Here is a 20,339-nt window from a genome sequence, read left to right on the forward strand (position 1 = left end):
TTAAATTCTCTATAGGAATATTATTTATCTGAGGTCTGTTGCTTTGATTTTTGTCCAGTTCTTTCATTTGGGACATATTCCTCTGTCTTTATTTTGTCTAACTCTCTGTGTCTGTTTCTATGTGGTTCGACAGTCAGCTACATCTCCTGCTGTTGAAAGTAGCTGCCTTACGAAGAAGAGGTCCTGTAGTGCCCTCCAGTGCAGTTTCCCCTGTTTACCAGAATCTGGTGCTTATGGGGTGTCTCCTGTGTGTGTTGCATGTGCCCTGATGTTGTGGCTGAGCCACTTTGCCTTCAGTGCAGTCATCTGCAGAGTTTCTTTTTGTTATGGTCAGGGTTTGGTCCCTGTGTTGTAATGGGGCAGTCTGGGGCTGCCTTGGGCTTGAGTTGAGTCAGACCAGGTGTTTGCCAGAGCTGTGGTAGCACCAAACTGCAAGGTGCTTTCCCTGTGTTGTCCCCTGAGAAGCATTCATTGGTTGGTGGGGCCTGCAGTCAGATTAGCTGTCTTCAGCCTACTGCTGGGACCACAGTCTTGACATGTGTGTGGTTGTCTTTCTCTCTCCCTGGGGCAGAAGTCACTTGGGAGTGGTGCTGGCCCTTGTCAGGGCTGCTTGCATACTGCCAGGCTTGTGGCACTACTCTGGATGGGCTCTGGCCAAGACTGTATTGGAAGGGGTGTGTCTGCAGGAGAACGTGGGGCAGGGTGCACTGTTAGCAAGTTACCTAGTGTCTTTGCCCCACTGGTCCCCACAGGTGTTTGTGTATCCAGGCTGGGGAGTAGGGAAGGGAAACGGTGCCTACCAGCTCCTTTGTTCCTAAAGTCTCCCAAAGATCCCTGCTCCTCCAGCATGTGCACCGAAATTAGTCAACAAACTCCCTCTTGCATACCCTAGGTGGTTTTCAGACTGTTGCTTCTATGTTGTATCTCTGCAGGGCTGTTTGTTGTGCTGTCTTTTTAAAGACAGGGACTCAGTTTCCTCTTGCCCTCTCGGCTCTGCCGGAGTCAAGCCCACTGATTTTTAAAGTTCCAGGTGGTATGCCCCAGTCGATTGAAAGAACTTGTGAAATTTGGCCCCTGTGGTTTTCAAAGCCAAATGTCATGGCGGGTTGTTCTTCCCCCGTGCGTAGGGTACCTGGTGTGAGGGTCTGTTTCTCTCCCCTCTCTGCACCCTTGGAGTGCACCCTTTTGAAGACTATCCCATGGGTTCATTTAGTTCCTGACCATGTCTCTGCCCTTCCTGTCCTCTTTGATGTGGCCTCTTCTTTACAGTTAGCTGTGGAGTGTTTGTTCTGTCAGTCTTTGGATCCTTTTCTGGGTTATTCACGCTTTACGTGGGTGTTATCTAGTTGTATCTGTATAACGAGGTGAGCTTAGGGACCTCCTACTCTGCCTTCTTCCTCAGAAGTCTTTATCAGCCTTTTTGATTAAATATTATTTATAGTTCAGTTAGTACTTTAAAATGTTTCCTTTTTTTTTTTTCCCATTTTACCAATAGATGACGATATTGATGATGAAGAGTTTTATGATGAACATTTGGAGGCTTACTTTGAGCAACTGGCTATTCCAGGAATGATATATGAAGACCTAGAACAGGAACATCCAGAAAAAGATTTTAAATTACCTACAAGTGATCCGTGTCAGGTATGTTCCAGTCTTACGGTTTTCCAGAAATTTGACTTTAGAAAACTATTACTGGGGGCGCCTGGGTGGCACAGCGGTTAAGCGTCTGCCTTCGGCTCAGGGCGTGATCCCGGCCTTCTGGGATCGAGCCCCACATCAGGCTCCTCCGCTGGGAGCCTGCTTCTTCCTCTCCCACTCCCCCTGCTTGTGTTCCCTCTCTTGCTGGCTGTCTCTCTGTCACATAGATAAATAAATAAAATCTTTAAAAAAAAAAAAAAAAAAGAAAAAGAAAACTATTACTGGTCTCATTAGATATTACCATAAAACGTAAGCTTTTGGCTTTCTTTGATCTCTGTTTTTCCAGATGGAAAGTGATGAGAAATACCTTACCCATCTTTTCTTGCTGCTTCTTACTTTTCCTTTCTCTGCAGAAAAATTGAAGAATGTCACAGTGAACATGGGTATGCCCCTCATCCAAATGAACCAGTTGTTAACATTTGGCCATCTTTATGTTTTTTTTTGTCCCTCTGTGAATACTTTTTTCCTGTATCATTTAAGAGGAATTTGCAGTTATTTTGACATGCCATCCTAATACTTTGATATTTTCTCCTGTGAATAAAGATGTTTCCTGCATAATCTCAATTCTGTTATCTAACTTTGATACAGTAATGTAAATGAATATATAGTCCATATTCACATTTACCCAGTTGTCTCCAGAATGTCCTTTACTTTTATTGTTTTTGATCTAGGATTTAATGAAGGATTACAGTTGCTTCTGGTTGTCATATCTCTTTAGTATTTCACTTCGGAGTAGTTCTTCCATGTCATTGAAGTTTTTATAAAATGACCCATAAGCTAGTTATATCTGATTGCTTTTTTCCCCTTCTGATTAAAGATTTTGGCAAGAATTCAAAGTAAGCATGTTTGGGGCGCCTGGGTGGCACAGCGGTTAAGCGTCTGCCTTCAGCTCAGGGCGTGATCCCGGCGTTCTGGGATCGAGCCCCACATCAGGCTCTTACGCTATGAGCCTGCTTCTTCCTCTCCCACTCCCCCTGCTTGTGTTCCCTCTCTCGCTGGCTGTCTCTGTCTCTGTCAAATAAATAAATAAAATCTTAAAAAAAAAAAAAAAAGTAAGCATGTTTATCGTGAACAGGTTAAGATTAAACATAAGGATGATGTTGCTTCTCCATGTATCACATCGGGAGACATAGAAGTCTGTTGGTCCCACAACACGTGATGTTGTGTTTGATAATCTTGGTTAATGTGATGTTGGCTAGATGTCTCCTTGTGTAGGTGCCTTTCTTTTCTCTTTTGTTATCAATAAGTAATCTGGGGAATGATGCACTGAAGCCAGGTGAACTTCCTATTCCCCAAGAACCTTTCACAAACTGGATTTAGTATCATTGCTGAGGCCTCCTAGAAACAATTATTCCTGTGGTGATTATAATGGTGATATTTCCATTTCCTTCTACATTAATAACCTGGCATCCTTCTGTCAAGAAGTCATTCTCTGCTTCTCATGTTTTTCCCCTAAAAATGTTTGGTTTTAATTTAAAAAATTAATACAGCTAAGATATTTTTTCAACAGGCAAATGAAAACGGTAGCTATAAATCTCAATCAGAAAATAACAGCTCTCTGATTTCCCATGGCTCGCACTCTTCAGGAAATTCTGAAACAACCCACAAAGAGTCTGGAGTAGGCAATGTTGTTTGTCTGCCTGGGACCAGTAAGTATTGAAATATGACTCCATTGTTCTTATTTTTTTAAAAAAAGTTTTATTTTACATTTTTTTATTATGTTAAGTTGGCCACCATACAGTACATCATTAGTTTTTGATGTAGTGTTCCACGATTCGTTAGTTGTGTAATAACACGCGGTGCTCATTACAACACGTGCCCTCCTTAATACCATTGTTCTTAAATTCTGTTTGACTTTGCCTTTTTTCCAAATAATTCATTTCTTTGGTGTAACGTATCCTGTATTAACTGTTGAATCCCTTCAAATTTTTAAACAGTCTAAAACTTTTCAAAAGAATACATTAGTATTATTAGAAATACTGTAGTGTGTATTGCTTGCATTGCTTATTACAAATGAGTGTGTTTTATTCAGACATTTGAGAATTAAAAATGAATTCTCTGTGTGGTCTCAGTTTGTCACATTTCCTGTTGTCTCTTACTGATGGTTACTTTTTCTTGTATGCAAACTGCTGTATTTGTCATACGATTGTTAATGACTAAGTTTACATAAAATAATTTGAATAGCAAGAAGCAGTTATTAGATTACTGAGACTTTGACATTGCTCTCTTAATTTTTTTCTTGTATTTCAGGTAATTTTATAGATACTGGAGATAGTAGAAGGCATGTAGATGGTGTATTATCATTTTCTTCTAGTACTCAGAGAATTGAACAAGAGAAAGAAAGGGCAGACAGTTTGAAGGGTTTTGTCCCACATCATGGCAGAGTAAGTTTATATGCATTTTCTTCAAATTTTCTATGAAAAGGATAAAAAGCCTTTTGAATGGTATCAGTTTTTTTTCAAAGTAACAACTTTTGATTTCTGGAAAATATAGAAAAAATATTTAAAAATTTCCCTACTGATAATGTTTTATGTGTGTGTTGGTATGTATCTTTGAAATCACTAAGATTATATTAAATATATAATTATATACATTTTCTTAAATTTAAATATTTTTGACTTGCAGTTAGATCATTCATTTGAAAAGTTTTTCAGTTTGGAAACAAAACATTAAATAAAAAAGCAAACTGTTCATCTTTAACCCTGCTCAAGCATGTTTGTTTTCCATTTATTGTTTTCTGTTTGTTAATAGCAACCCATTACTCCTACACTTGAATCTTGGTAGTCATTTCTGACTCTTACCAATTCTTTGTCCCCTTTTTAAAAGTAATGTATGCCTCAGGATTGTATGATGATTTTTAATTTAGAGGGAATATGTGTTAGTATATATAGAGACAGTTACTTATCGTTATGGTAATCCTTTGAGTGATTAAGGCATTAAGTGATGATGGGATTGTCATTTTAAAGGCAATGAAGCTGGGGCGCCTGGGTGGCACAGCGGTTAAAGCGTCTGCCTTCGGCTCAGCGCGTGATCCCGGCGTTCCGGGTTCGAGCCCCACGTCAGGCTCCTCCTCTATGAGCCTGCTTCTTCCTCTCCCACTCCCCCTGCTTGTGTTCCCTCTCTCACTGGCTGTCTCTATCTCTGTCAAATAAATAAATAAAAAATCTTTTAAAAAAAAAAAAATAAAGGCAGTGAAGCTAAGAAAACCTAATTTCTTTCAGTACGTTCTCAGGACTGTGTCTTAGGTTTATTGTTTCCTGTTTATTTCCTTTACCACTACTCAAGTTGAAGATGCTTACTACCGCATGTCTGATTTATTGTGCCATCCCATTATATTTGTCAACACCAGGTTAATCTTGTTATAATGGCTTTTAATGTATATAATACATATAAATATTTTCTATGCCTCCATGTTTCAAATTAATAATCTTTAAAATACTTTATAATCTGGCCCCATGTTATTCTTTTTCTCTTGTATGTTTCTTCTACAAATTCCTGTTCCTATTTTGTTTTCTCCCTTTCTTCCCTAATCCAGATTATGGTCATCTTTCCAATCTTTCATGAAGTCCTTGGTTGCTTTTCAGTAACTCTAGACTACATTTATTTTTCTGAATTCTTATTACAATGATTGTAATCTACAGTATAATACTTTCTTTTTTTTTTTTTTTAAAGATTTTTATTTATTTATGTGACAGAGAGACAGCCAGCAAGAGAGGGAACACAGCAGGGGGAGTGGGAGAGGAAGAAGCAGGCTCATAGCGGAGGAGCCCGATGTGGGACTCGATCCCGGTACACTGGGATCACGCCCTGAGCCGAAGGCGGACGCTTTAACGACTGCGCTACCCAGGCGCCCCAGCAGTATAATACTTTCTTATATATAGGAATATTTCACTTATCCAGAAGTTGCCTAGTCAGCAGCTTCAAGAATTTCTTACTCATCCAAAGAACCAGTTATGTGCAAATACAGTACAGAGCCCTTGCCTCAGGTAACCAGAACAAGTGTTCAGAGTCGATGGGTTTTTCCTTCTAAGACGCTGCTATGGCCGCTTGGTCATATGCATAGTCATCTGACAGTATGGAGTTATAATTCTAATATATCTAGTTAAAAATCCAGCCCTCAGCTGATTAGAGGTAGCCAATGAGAAAAGGGAGACAGCATCTATTAATCTTGATTTTGTTGAAATGTGGTATTGATAAATTTTATAAATCTGTCTATCCATGACCATTTAATTTTAGGCTAAGGACTTTGTTCTATTATAATGATTATTTTTCTAATTAGCAATTATTTGTTATTAAAAAACAGTAGTTTTAATGTTGAATACTCACCAGTTGCTTGGCATCTTGGTCAGGCCATTTTAACAAAAAGAGTCATTGGTTACATCTTCATGTTAGGTATGGTGCTTGGTATAGCAGGTCATACAAGGATAAATCTTCCTTCATGAAACATAGTAGGAAAATAAAAGAAATACTTGGATAACTATAAAATAAGGCAGGATCCTGGTTGTTGAATCTCATCATACTTATTGAAGGAAGTCTCCAAATTCTGATTGAGTTACATTCTAAAGGCTTTTTGAGTCTTTCTAAGTAAAAACACAGTTTCTGATGATTCATTTCTTGTCCATCTTCTAAAAAAGGATTTAATCATAAGATAGCCAGGTTCTAAAGGAGCATTCAGGCCCTGTGAATGCAAAGGCCTGAAGCCTTCAGCTGTAGTTGAAGGAGGGCATCGCGTGTGGAGAGATGGTGAGAGTGGCCTCTGGCTGCTGAGGTTCTAGGCAGTGTGGAATGAGCACTTCCATTAAAGCTTTGTAGCTTAGATGGGGGGAATTTCCTACCTGTGCGTCAGCCATAAAGTATGTTACATTATTTCATGAGGTGTCTTATTTTTCCCATATCATATGGTCATATGTTTTGTGTTACCATGAGGTGACAATAGTCTGTCCTCTCTTTGGTGTGGTTAGCCACCCATTTTCCTTAATGACATCCAAGGAGCTCAGACACAGAAGCTACTACTTTTGAGTTCCCAAAATTTAACCACTAATAACCCTAACCCTAACCCTAACCCCTAACCCTAACCCTAACCCTAATACTCTTGACTGGAAGCCTTATTGATAACATAAGGAGTGATGAACAAATATTTTGTATGTTATATATGTTATATACTATATTTTTACAATAAAGTAAGTTAAAGAAAAAATTATTAAGGGAATCATACGAGGAATACATTAGTATTATTAGAAATACTGTCCTGTGGATTGCTTGCATTGCTTATTATAGCCATAGTTTTGTTCCCTTTTTCCTCTCCTGTGTTTTGCAGAAAGTGTTGTTGGTCCTCAAGTGTTGATGATATTCCACAGGTTCCTTAGACTCTGTTCATTTTTTCTGAAGCTTTGTAATTTCAATTGTCCTATCTTCAGATTTGCTGTAGCTTTATCCTGCTTGTGCACATCTGTTTGCAAACCCCTCTAGTGAATTTTTCACTGCAGTTATTGTACCTCTCAGTTCCAGAATTTCTGTTTGGCTGTTTTTAAAAATGATCTCTTTCTTGTTATGCATATTGTGCATTGATCATTTTCTTGCTTGTCCACATCTTCCTTTAGCTCTTTGAGCTTCTTTAAAACCGTTGTTTTTAAAGTCTTTGTCTAGTAAGTCTGATATATGAGTTTTCTCATGTATGTTCTCTGTTGATTTATTTTTTTCCTTTGAATGGATCACGCTTTCTTGTTTCTTTGTATGCCTTGTGATTTTTTTTGTTGCAAACTTGACATTTGAATCTTATGTGATAACTTTGGAAATCACATTCTCCCTTTCCTCTAGGGTTTGCTCTTCGTTTATTTTTTGGAGTATGTCTGTACAGGGATGAGCATATGGTGAAAGTTCAAGTTTTACAGGTCCTTTCTGAGCCTGTTTTTTTTTCCTGGGCACATACAGCACCTCTCTTAATTTTCTCTATACATGGTTGTTTTTGAATATTTAAAGAAATAGGTGTGACTCCTTTCAGTATGGTGGTGTTCATTTTAGCTGTTGGGGTTGAATCACTGGTGACCAGCTTCTGTGCCTGCAGCTGTGCAGTCAGAAGCACCAGTCTGCAGTCAGAAGACAGAAACCTGGTAATTGGAGACAAAATCCTTATTGGTTCTCTGGCTCCAGCAAACCATACTAAAAACAGGGTTGCCCTCCACACAGTTGTCTGCCTTGGGGTTCAGGGTGGGTAGCCATGATCATTCTGAAGCCTGAGTGACTGACATTATTTGCAGTTTACTAGGTAAGCTTTTCTCTGGTAGCTGTAACTGTTCAAATAGATTCTAGAGTTCCAAAATAGTTACTGCAGACGTTTTTGCAAGTACAGTATAGTGCTTGTCTAGGTGGAAAGACAGATTCCTGGTGTTTTCTCCTCTGCCATCTTTTCTGATATTACTTGTTACTTTATTTTTTATTTCTAACTTTAGAGGCTTATAAAGTTTGGTCTGAACAATTCACCCTTCTAAATGTTTTGGGTAAAAGTGCATATTTATATATGTGTTTCATGGACATAAGAAAAATGGAAACTAAATGTGCTTTTTTGAGGAATGTTTAGTTTTAAGAAGCTATTAGCTATTTACATTATTCAATTTCTCTATGATCACTTTTATTTTTAAGATTATTTATTTATTTTAGAGAGAGAGTGCACGTGCGTGCATGCAGGGGGAGGGGCAAAGGGAGAGAAAGAATCCTGAAGCAGACTCCCTGCTGGGTATGGAGCCGGTTGTGGGGCTTGATCCCACCACCCCAAGACCATGACCTGAGCTAAAACCAAGAGTTGACCGCTTAACCGACTGAGCCACCCAGGCACCCCATATGATCACTTGGATTTTTTGTACTAGATGTATCAATTCCAGAAAAGATAAGTCAAAGTCTCCAATTTTAATTGAATTTTTACCAAATTATTTTTACACCTCCAATTTTTTTCTTTATATATTTCTCTGCTGTGTTTACTACATATAAGATTATAGATTTATAACCTCACTAAGAATAGTACTTTATTAGTAATACTGCCCTTTTTTTTTATCCTTCCCAGTGCTTCTAACCTTAAATTCTCCTTTGTATATTAATATTGATACCCTTGCCTTTTCTGTATTTTGTGTATACTTGGTATCTTCTTTTCCATCCCATTTATGTTTGTCTTTATCGTTTGTTTACAGGGTTTCTAATAAACAGAGCATGTAGCTAGGTTTTACTTTTTTTTTTAAGATTTGATTTATTTGAGCGTGTGTGCATGTGTGTGCATGAGGTGGCAGGGGGTTGGGGGTGGGTGGGAGGAACAAAGGGGGAGGGGGAGGGACAAGCAGATTGTACATGAGTGTGGAGCCTGATGTGGGTCTCAGTCTCATGACCTTGAGATCATGACCTGAGCCAAAATCGAGTTGGATATTCAACATACTGAGCCACCCAGGTGCCCCTAGGTTTTACTTTTTAATGTAATCTGGTAGTCTGTTTTTTGATGAACTAATTAATCCTTTGATACTTAGTGTAATGATTAATATTCTTGATTTCATTTTTGTATTTACTTCATTTAATATTTACATTGTTTATCATTTTCAAAATTTTTATTGTACCGTTTATCCCTGCTCTCCCCTTCTCTCCCTCCCATTTTTCCACCATTTGGAAGTTCTTTGATTTTTTTCATTAATATAAGATACACATTTTTCATATTTTAACGCTTCGGAAATCAATATGTGTCTTAGAGTTACTGATATGTCATAGTTTAGTGTTTTCTTTCTTAGTGGCACATACAGTAATGGCAAATCTTAAAATCAATGGTTAGATTCAATGAGGAATGCTGTTTTTTCATTATCTGGAGGGCATTTTTTTCTCTTCCTTAATTCATTCTCAGCCATATTTTTCAGCCATTAATTGAGATGACATCAACATGTTCCCATTAGGGCATTTTGTTGCCTCTTTGTTTCTTTTATATGCCAATAAGATGGGACTTTCAAATAATTTCCTTATCTCCTTTCAAAACCCCACCTCCTAAGAGAACTTTGGGTTGCTTTTATTTTTTCCTTTTTTCTCACATTTCCTAACTCAAGTTTTGCTAGGAGTGTTAACACTGTCAAAATATAAACAAAAACCTATTTTGTGTTTAGGTTTAAAAGCTGTCAAAGCAGCTGCATTTGTCTTTGTATTATTTATTATTATTAGAGCACAGCAAGGGAGCTGCTCTGCTATGGAGGGAACCCCAAATCAGAAGCAGGTCGCGTACGAAATGGTTTAATACCGAGTTTCCCACCAACAGTGCATGTGTGTGGTTTGACAGGATGGTTGTTGAGGCCCGGTATTGGTGCCTTATCATTCAGCCTGGGTAGGATTCCGACATAGAGGCTTTCAGTCTTAATCCCACTGATGCTAGCTTTGCCCCACTGGTTCCTCAGTCAAGCACATCAAGGGTTCAGATGCATTTCATCAGATAGTGCAGTGTTTCTGCAGACTATCACCTGGCTTTATTCTTTATTCAAGACTTTTAAATAGTTTCACTGGGAAGATAGCTAGTTTCCAACATTCTGACATTTATTTTTTTCTTTATTTTTAAATTGAAGTATATAGACATACAAGATTATATTGATCTCAGGTGTACAACATAGTAATTTGACAATTATATATGTCATGATAGGCTCACCTTGGTAAGTGTAGTTACCATCTGTCACCACACAAAGTTATTAGGATATTATTGACTGTATTCCCTGTGCAGTACTTTTTATCCCGGTTACTTTTTATAACTGGAAGCCCCTTCACCTGTTTTACCCATCATCCCTTTACCCTCTTCCCCTCTGACAACAACCAGTTTGTTCTCCGTATTTATGAGTCTGTTTCTGTTTTGTTCATTTGTTTTGTTTTTTAGATTCCACAAAGAAATGAAATCATATTTGTCTCTTTCTGTCTGACTTATTTTATTTAGCACAGTGGCTCTAGGTCGATCCATATCGTCACAAATGGCAAAATCTTTCTTTTCTACAGCTGAGTAATATTCTGTGTGTGTGTGTAAGTGTGTACACCACATCTTCATTATCCATCTGTTGATGAACACTTGAGTGCTTCCATATCTTGGCTATTGTAAATAATGCAATAATAAACCTGGAGGGTGCATATATCTTTTTGAATTAGTATTTTAATTTTTTTGGTATAAATACCCAGCAGTGGAATGACTGGATCATATGGCTTTCTGTTTTTGATTTTTTTTTTTAAGGTTTTATTTATTTATTTGACACAGAGAAAGAGAGTACAGGCAGGCAGAGCTGTAGGCAGAGGGAGAAGCAGACTCCCCACTGAGCAGAGAGCCTGACACAGGGCTCTGATCCTAGGACCCTGGGATCATGACCTGAGCCGAAGGCAGAAGCTTAACTGACTGAGCCACCCAGGCACCCCTGTTTTTGATTTTTTGAGGAACTTTCATACTATTTTCCATAGGGGCTACACCAATTTACATTCCCACCTACAGTGCCCAAACGTTCCCTTTCTTCCACATCCTCATCAACACTTGTTTCTTGTGTTTTTTATTTTAGCCATTCTGACAGGTATGAGGTGATGTCTCATTGTGGTTTTGATTTCATTTCCCTGATGATTGATGTTGAGCATTTTTTCATGTGTCTGTTGGCCATCTGTAGATCTTCTTTGGAGAAATGTCTGTTCATGTCTTCTTCCCATTTTTTAATTGGATTGTTTGAGATTTTTTTACTGTTGAGTTTTATGAGTTCTTTATATATTTTGGATATTAACCCCTTATTGGATATATGACTTATTTATACCTTCACTTATTCAGTAGATTACTTTTTCATTTTGTTGACGGTTTCCTTCACTGTGCCAAAGCTGTTTAGTTTCATGTGGTCCCCATTGTTTACTTTTGCTTTTGTTTCTTTTGCCTGAGCAGACAGATGCAGAAGAATATTGCTAAGGCTAAAGTGTAAGAGATTATGGCTTATGTTTTCTTCTAGGAGTCTTATGGTTTCAGGACTTACATTTCGGACTTAAATTCATTTTTAGTTTATTTTTGTATATGGTGAAAGAAAGTGATCCGGTTTCATTCTTTGGCATGTAGCTGTCAGGTTTTTCTAACACTGTTGAAGAGATTATTTTTCCCTATTGTATATTCTTGCCTCTTTTGTCATAGATTAATTGAACATATAAGTGTGGGTTATTTCTGGACTTTCTATTCTGTTCCATTGATCTCTGTGTCAGTATCATAACAGGTTTTTTTTTTTTAAATGATTTTATTTTTGGGTATCCTCGACACCTAAGGTGGGGCTTGAACTCAGAACCCCAAGATCAAGAGTTGCATGCTCTACCTATTCAGACAGCCAGGCACCCCATAACTGTTCTGATTACTGTTGTTTGTAGTAAAGTGTGAAATCTGGGGTGGTGATACCTCCAGCTTTGTTCTTTCTCAAGATTGCTTTGGCTCTTTGGAGTCTTTTGTGGTTCCAAATGGATTTTAGGATTGTTTGTTCTAGTTCTGTGAAAAATATTATTAGTATTTTAATAGGTCTTGCATTAGATCTGTGGATTGCTTTGGGTAGTATGGAAATTTTAACAGTATTTTCCCAATCCATGAACATGGTTTTATCTTTCTATTTTTTTGGGTCGTTTTCAGTTTCTTTCACTGGTGTCTTGTAATTTTCAAAGTATAGAGCTCTTACGTCCTTGGTTAAATTTATTCCTAGGTATTTTATTCTTTTTTATGATATTGTAAATAGGATTTAAAAAAATTTCTTTTTTTGATACTTTGTTATTAGTGTACAGAAATACAACAGATTTCTGTATATTAATTTTGTATCTGCAACTTTACTCAGTTTAATAGTTTTTGGTGGGATCTTAAGGTTTTTTATCTATAGTATTATGTCATGTGCAAATAGTGACAGTTTTGCTTCTTTTATCAAATTTGGATGCCTTTTATTTCATTTCTTATCTGATTACTGGGCTAGGACTTCCAATGTTATGTTGAATAAAAGTGGTGAGAGTGGACATCCTTGTCTTTTTTCCTGATCTTAGAGGAAAAGCTTTCAGCTTTTCACCATTGAGTATGATTTAGTTGGGGTTTGTCATACATGGCCTTTATTATGTCGAGGTGTTCCCTCTAAACCCACTTTTGGAGTTTTTATCATGAATGGATATTGAATTATGTCAGATATTTTTTCTGTATCTATTGAGATGATCGTATGATTTTTAGCCTTCATTTTGGTAATTATGTTGATTGATGTGTGGATATTGAACCACCCTCACATACCTGGGAATAAGTCCCACCTGATCATAGTAAATGATCCTTTTAATGTGGTGTTGAATTTGGTTTGCAATTATTTTAGAGGATTTTTGTAACTGTGTTTATCAGGGATATGGGCTTATAATTTTGGTGTCAAGTTAATGTTGGTCTTGTGGAATGTATTTGGAAGCATTACTTCTTCTATTTTTTGAAACAGTTTAAAGAATAAGTGTTAACCCTTCTTTAAGTGTTTGGTAGAAATCAACAGTGAAGCCATGTGGTCCTGGATTTTTCTTTGTTGGTAGTTTTTGAATACTGATAAATTTGTTACTAGTAATCAGTCTGTTTAGATTTTCCATTTCTTCCTGATTCAGTCTTGGAAGATTGTATGTTTCTAGAAATTCATTCATTTCTTTCAGGTTGTCCAATTTGTTGGGTTATAATTTTTCATAGTATTCTCTTACAATCCTTTGTATTTTTCTGGTGTCGGTTATAACTTTTCTTCTTTCATTTCTAATATTATTTGAGTTCTCTCTCTATCTTGATAAGCCTCTCTAAAGGTTTGTCAGTTTTGTTTATCTTTTCAGAGAACCAACTCTGAGTTTCATTGATCTTATCTATTTTTTTTTCTTTTTAATCTCTATTTCACTCTGGTTCTTTTTAATGTTTGCTAGTATTCTATATGAAAAATAGTTCTGTTTTTAAATGGCATAACTTTGTTTCCTTGTCTTTTTTTTCTGTTGGAATATTCGTATTTTATTGTTTTTATAAGCTTTCTATGTTGAGGTATTTTGATTCTTACACATTTTATTTATTTACTTACAGTAAATAAACAGTAGAAATTTATTTTCTTACACTTCTAGAAAAGTCAGATTGAGGTTTCAGCAGTGTTGGTTTCTCCTTGTCCTTCTCTCTCTGCCTTATAGATGGCCTTTTTCTCTCTGTGTCTTCAGATGGCCTTCCCTCTCCCAATCCTTATGCATTTTAGGCTTTATTGTTTGTATTTGTTTCCTAGGGCTGCCGGAACAAGTTACAAACGTTTGGTAGCCTGCAAGAGCAGAAATTTATTCTCACAGCTCTAGAGGCCAAAAGTTGTAAATCAAGGTATTGGAAGGGCTAAGCTCCCTCCAAAGGCTCCTTTCTTGCCTCTTCCAGCATCTAGTAGCTCCTGGTTTTCCTTAGCTTGTGTCAGTATTATTTGAATATTTGCCTCCATCTTCAGTGTCTCTGTGTCCTGCTAAATCTTTTTTCTCTTATAAGGACATGACTCATTGGGTTAAAGGCCCATTCAAAATCCAGGATGATTCTATTTCATGATCCTTAACTTAATTACATCCGCAAAGACCCTGCTTCCAAATAAGGTCACAAGGACCTGGGGTTAAGACTGGGAAATTTTTAACCCACAAGAGTGTTACAGATAGATGTTATCTACTAAAGAGTATAAAACTACTCATCTGTATTTTCTTCTAGAACTTTTGCATTTAAATGTTTAAGCCATCTGAGATTTATTTTGATACAAGTTAGGATGTAGATTTATTTTCTGTATAATATTACTGGAAGATCACTCAGTTAATAAATGCTGGCACTAGGATTTAAACCAATGACTTTTTTTCAAAGTCAGCATCTTTTCTTTTATGTAGAACTACCTGCTTTTAAAAGTATTTTAACTTTAAAGATCATTGGCTGTAAGGCTGTTTTTGTCATCATACATCTTATAACAGAAAAGACGACTCTTACAGGCTTTATTGGCACTTGAAATTATGATGGTAGCTGAATGTCTGAGAAGAGTTTTCTAGGCACTTGGGCCCTTTTTCAGCAGTTGTTATTCTAGGAAAGAATAAGAAATGCCAATTGGGAAAGTATGCTGAAGAGCGTGGTTTTGAGGTGCTGGCTTAATTTGCCATGTCTGATGCAGTTGTTATGGGACATCTCATGGGCCTCTGTAGTATATGCTGTTTTACTCCTGCTAAAAAGGTATTTTGGGTTTTTTTTCCAAGTCTGTATTTAAATTCTAGTTAGTTAACGTATAGTGTGATATTGGTTTCAGGAGTAGAATGCAGTGATTTATCACTTTCATATAACACCCAGTGCTTATCATAATAAGTGCCCGCCTTAATACCCATCACCCATTTGGCCCACCCACCCAACCACCTCCCTCCAGCAACCCTGTTTTTTCTCTATCGTTAAGAGGCTCTTATGGTTTGCTTCCCCCCCCCTTTTCCCTGTTCTCATATGTTCATCTGTTTTGTTTCCTGAATTCCACATATGAGTGAAATCATATGGTATTTGTCTTTCTCTGACTTATTTCACTTAGCATAATACTCTAGCTTCATCCATGTCATTGCAAATGGCAAGATTTCATTCTTTTTGATGGCTGAGTAATATTCCTCTGTGTGTGTGTGTGTGTGTGTGTGTGTGTGTGTGTGTGTGTGTAAATAATATGTACCACATCTTCTATATCCATTTATCAGTCGATGGACACTTGAGCTCTTTCCATAGTTTGAGTGTTGTTGGTAATGCTACTATAAACATTGGGTGCATGTACACCTTTGAATCTGTATTTTTGGGCATATACCTAGTCCTTTGGGTATATACCTAGTAGTGTAATTGCTGCGTTATAGGGTAGTTCTATTTTTAACTTTTTTTCCAAAGATTTTATTTATTTTAAGAGACAGCGTGAATATGGGGAGGGGGCAGAGGCAGAGGATAAGAGAGAATCTCAAGCAGACTCCATACTGAGCATGGATGGAGCCTGATGCGGGGCTCAGTCCCATAACTGTGAGATCGTCACCTGAGCCGAAATCAAGAGTTGGGCTTAACTGACTGAGCCACCCAAGCGCCCCTCTATTTTAACTTTTTGAGGAACCTCTACACTGTTTTCCAGAGTGGCTGCACAAGTTTGCATTCCCACCAACAGTGTAGGGGGGTTCCCCTTTCTCCGCATCCTTGCCAGCATCTGTTGTCTCCTGTGTTGTTAATTTTAGCCATTCTGACAGGTGTGAGGTGGTATCTCATCTGGGTTTTGATTTGTATTTCCCTGATGATGAGTGATGTGGAGCATCTTTTCATGTCTGTTAGCCATCTGGACGCCTTCTTTGGGAAAAAGTCTATTCGTGTCTTCTGCCCATTTCTTAACTGGAATATTTGGTTTTTGGGAGTTGAGTTTGATAAGTTCCTTATAGATTTTGGATACTAGCCCTTTATCAGATATGTTGTTTGCAAATATCTTCTCCCGTTTTGTAGGCTACCTTTTAGTTTTGTTGATTGTTTCCCTCGTTGTGCAGAAGCTTCCTATCTCGAAGAAGTCCCAGTAGTTCATTTTTGCTTTTGTTTCCCTCGTGTCCCTTCCCTAATGTGTCTAGTGAGAAGTTGCTGCGACTGAGGCCGGAGATGTTGCTGCCTATGTTCTCCTCTAGGATTTTGATGGTTTCCTGTCTCACATTCAGGTCTTTCATCCCTCTTGGGTTTACTTTTGTATATGGTGTGAGAGAGTGGTCCAGTTTCATTCTTCTGCATGTTGCTGTCCAGTTTTCCCAACACCATTTGTTGAAGAGACTGTCTTTTTTCCATTGGATATTCTTTCCTCCTTTGTCAAAGATTAGTTGACCATAGAGTTGTGGGTCCATTTCTGGGTTTTCTGTTCTGTTCCATCGATCTATGCATCTGTTTTTGTGCCAGTACCATACTGTCTGGATTTTGTGATATAGCCTGGAGCTTTGTAATATAGCTTGAAGTCTGGAATTGTGATGCCTCCAGCTTTGTTTTTCTTTTTCATGATTGCTTTGGCTACTTGGGGTCTTTTGTGCTTCCATATAAATTTTACGATTGTTTGTTCTAGCTCTGTGAACAATGCTAGTGATATTTTGATAGGGATTATTAAGTGTGTAGATTGCACTGGGTGGTATAGACATTTTAACAACATTTGTTCTTCCAGCCCATGAGCATGGAACGCTTTTCCATTTCTTTGTGTCCTCTTCAATTCCTTCCATAAGTGTTCTGTAGTTTTCAGAGTACAGATCTTTTACTTTTACCTCTTTGGTTAGGTTTATTCCTAGGTATCTGATGGTTTTTTGGTGTAATTGTAAATGGGATCAATTCTGAAAGGAATTAATATATCTGTTTTCAAGGGATGTTAGTCATATTAATTTTATGAGTTAGGTTACATTAATGGGCTTGCCATCCTTGTAGAGAGTTTTAGTGGTAATTACAAAAGTTAAACTGACATTTCTTACATCCTGTAATATGATGAACATATTGGACCCACTTTTGATATCTGAATCTGTTGATAAATGTTTGTAATGGCCACATTATAAATTTTGGTTTTGGTATATTGCTTAAAATTGGTTCATATATAGTTTAAAAGAGTAGAGTGAATACTGTATAGTCTCATGCTTCATATAATAATCATTTGTGTCTACTACATAATTTTTTCCCATAAAGTTTTGGGATAAGTTATGAAAAACAAAACTTATGGCTGCTCTGTTATGCATTTTTAAAGGAAAGTGCAAGAGAAGAAGTTCCTGTGAAGACTTTCCGGGCTACTAATGCGAAACTTAACCCTGTTTATTTTCATGACACAAATGCTAATAAAGGTGATTTTGACTTAATGGACCCTTTGAAGCTGGAGGCTGGGTCTCTTCATCAAAATAAGCATTTGGCGTCTGATTCAGAAACAGTTTTGTCCGTGGATACATGTTTAGCCACTGAAACTCCTAAAGTGTCCATTCAAAAATACGTGGACATAGCATCTTTGAAGCCTATTAGTGACGTTGAAATTAATTCCACTGAAAGTCTTCGGTCACCAACTAGTGAAAGGCGAACATGTGAATATTACAGGTCCAAGTCCATTGAAAAGAGTAAAGAGCGTAAGTAGGTTTTTTTAAAAAATAAAAGTAACATATAAAATGTTTATATACTTTGAGTAGAGTATATTTTTAAGTGGAACTTGCCCAATATTTTATATTAAAATTTTGTGTTTTGTGGATTAGAAATTGTATGTTTATTCACAGATCTAGTGGAAATGTACTACTCTAAGTCTTAGTTTTCTTTTCTTTTTGCCCCTGGTTCTCCATTATAGATTTTTACTGGGTATAGCTGGCTTATCCACCATTAGAGAACTTTTCTTTTGTGGGAATGGATTTTCTTTTTTCTAACTAGTTTTGGGTAGATTTTAGTACTGTTGATCTAAGATAAGTCAACTAAGTAAAATTATTTAAGAATATTATATCATTTTTGTTTTAAAAGTCATTGGATATTTTTTGAATTTTTTAGAAACGGAGCTACCACAAAGTGTGGTCTATCAAAATGAAGAGGGCAGATGGGTCACTGACCTTGCATATTATACATCTTTTAATAAAGAACAAGTTTTAAATATGTCTCTAACTGACGAGATGAATGAAGACTTCAGATCTGGTTGTAAGTGTATTGATAACCACTTTATCATACCATTTTCATTGTTTTTGATGGTGTTCTGAGATTACTGTGCATATATTGGTTAGCCACATCAAATCACTTTTGGAGTATACATTTGAACTTTGAACAATGTGGGGGATAAGGGGCACCAACTCCTTGCATATTTCAAGATCTGCATATAACTTTTGACTCCCCAAAATCTTAAATACTTACAGCCTACTGTTTACCAGAAGCCTTAAGCGATAGCATAAACAGTTAACATCTGTTTTGTATGTTGCATGTGTTATATACTGTATTCTTATAGTAGGATGAGCTAGAGAGAGGAGAAAGTTAAGAAAATCATAAGGGAGAGAATACATTCATAGTACTTTATTTATAAAAAAAAAAAATAAATCTGTGTTAAGTGGACCTGTGTAGTTCAAACCCATGTCGTTTAAGCGTCATGTGTAATACTGAGCTTATTAGTAGTTTTTATAGGAACAAAGGCTTGAGTTAGTGCTAATCATTGCAGAATGAGCTGAGCCTTTTCCTTAAGCAAGGACAGTCAGACTATCATTCTTTTACATCAGTTTAGAACCTTCATATTGCAGTTGGAAGGGACCTCAGGCTGTATGTTCTCACTTTTATTTTATTTTATTATTTTTTTTAAGATGTTATTTATTTATTCGACAGAGATAGAGACAGCCAGCGAGAGAGGGAACACAAGCAGGGGGAGCGGGAGAGAAAGAAGCAGGCTCATAGCGGAAGAGCCTGATGTGGGGCTCAATCCCGTAACGCCGGGATCACGCCCTGAGCCAAAGGCAGACTCCCTAACCACTGTGCCACCCCATGTTCTCACTTTTAAAATAATGTCCTGAGCAAAAGAACTATTCTGATACATGAGCAATTACAAAATCCAATCCATTTTGGGATAAAACCTAAGAAATGTGAGAATGATGGAAGAAAAGTGACAGAAAAGATAAATCTCAAAGGATGAGAGCATTAGGAATATCAGCTAGGTTTGGTGATTAGCAGAATCTCTGACAGTGAAAGGAAAAACTGGTTTAAGTCTGCGGAACAAATTGCATTTTGAGCCTTAGTCTGTGGTGATGCTGTGCCACCAAGGCCTCCAGTTCCGAGCACCTCTAAACCTGCCACAGGGAAGGGCATTCAGTGGCCTGTCAAGCCTAGTCTTATTCTTTTTTTTTTTTTTTTTTAAGATTTTATTTATTTATTTGACAGAGACAGAGACAGCCAGCGAGAGAGGGAACACAAGCAGGGGGAGTGGGAGAGGAAGAAGCAGGCTCCCAGCGGAGGAGCCTGATGTGGGGCTCGATCCCAGAAGGCCGGGATCACGCCCTGAGCCGAAGGCAGATGCTTAACCGCTGTGCCACCCAGGTGCCCCAAGTGTAGTCTTATTCTTAACAGGCTCAGAACATGCCACAGGAAGAAGTTACTCTAACTGCTACTTGTACTAAGCTCCTCCTGAACATCTAATGATGTGGCAGGTAGAGACAAATAAGGTATTTTCCAGCGCCTAAGAAATTGTCCATCAGCTAAGGGGGATCAGCCAAGAATAAAACAACAATCAGCATCGTAAGAGACACAAACCAAATGGTTTTGGAGTTTAGAGGAAAAACAACTTTTGTGTGAGTGGGTGACACGGATTTCACATAGGAGGTGGCTTTTGAGGTAAGAATTTGAGGGCATGAGAAATTCCAAATGGATAGAAAACCCCATGAAAGAATGAAATGAGGAAGTCTGGGTGTGTTTTGAGAATGGTAAATAGTCCAATGTAGCTAGCATTTATGACAAGGTATGGGAAGAGGAGAGTAGTAAAAGGTGAGGAGGTGAAGCTGGAGAAGTAGAGTAGGGCCAGAAGTGGGTTGAGCTTTAACTACCATGTCAGAGTTGAGGCTTGTGTGGTGAGCAATAGGGAGCCACTACAGACTTCATTGTCCAACTTCCTTTGTGAGTTGTCTCTGGCACTGACGGTCGGTTGATTGGGAGATTCCTTAAG

General features: G+C 37.6%; 1 protein-coding gene across 6 annotated transcripts in view; it reads left to right on the top strand.

Annotated features, from left to right (window-relative positions):
* The window catches only part of LOC123803610 (nucleoporin SEH1), a 168,763-nt gene that overhangs the window by 68,618 nt on the left and 79,806 nt on the right, over positions 1-20,339 (top strand). For 5 of the 6 annotated variants that reach the window (XR_015722365.1, XM_045815208.2, XM_045815207.2 and 2 more), the window contains 5 exons: positions 1,496-1,641; positions 3,209-3,347; positions 3,949-4,082; positions 17,427-17,793; positions 18,200-18,343. Coding sequence is in view for 5 of the 6 variants with exons in the window: in XM_045815208.2 (XP_045671164.2) it covers positions 1,496-1,641; positions 3,209-3,347; positions 3,949-4,082; positions 17,427-17,793; positions 18,200-18,343 (930 nt within the window). In the remaining variant the exon portion in view is untranslated. The remainder of the gene's footprint in view (positions 1-1,495; positions 1,642-3,208; positions 3,348-3,948; positions 4,083-17,426; positions 17,794-18,199; positions 18,344-20,339) is intronic. The other variant, XM_087857493.1, reaches the window with a different exon arrangement.

The sequence above is a fragment of the Ursus americanus genome, chromosome 30, assembly GCF_024610735.1.
Source record: "Ursus americanus isolate L20-20 chromosome 30, mUrsAme1.1.p, whole genome shotgun sequence".
In the NCBI taxonomy this organism is placed as follows: domain Eukaryota; kingdom Metazoa; phylum Chordata; class Mammalia; order Carnivora; family Ursidae; genus Ursus; species Ursus americanus.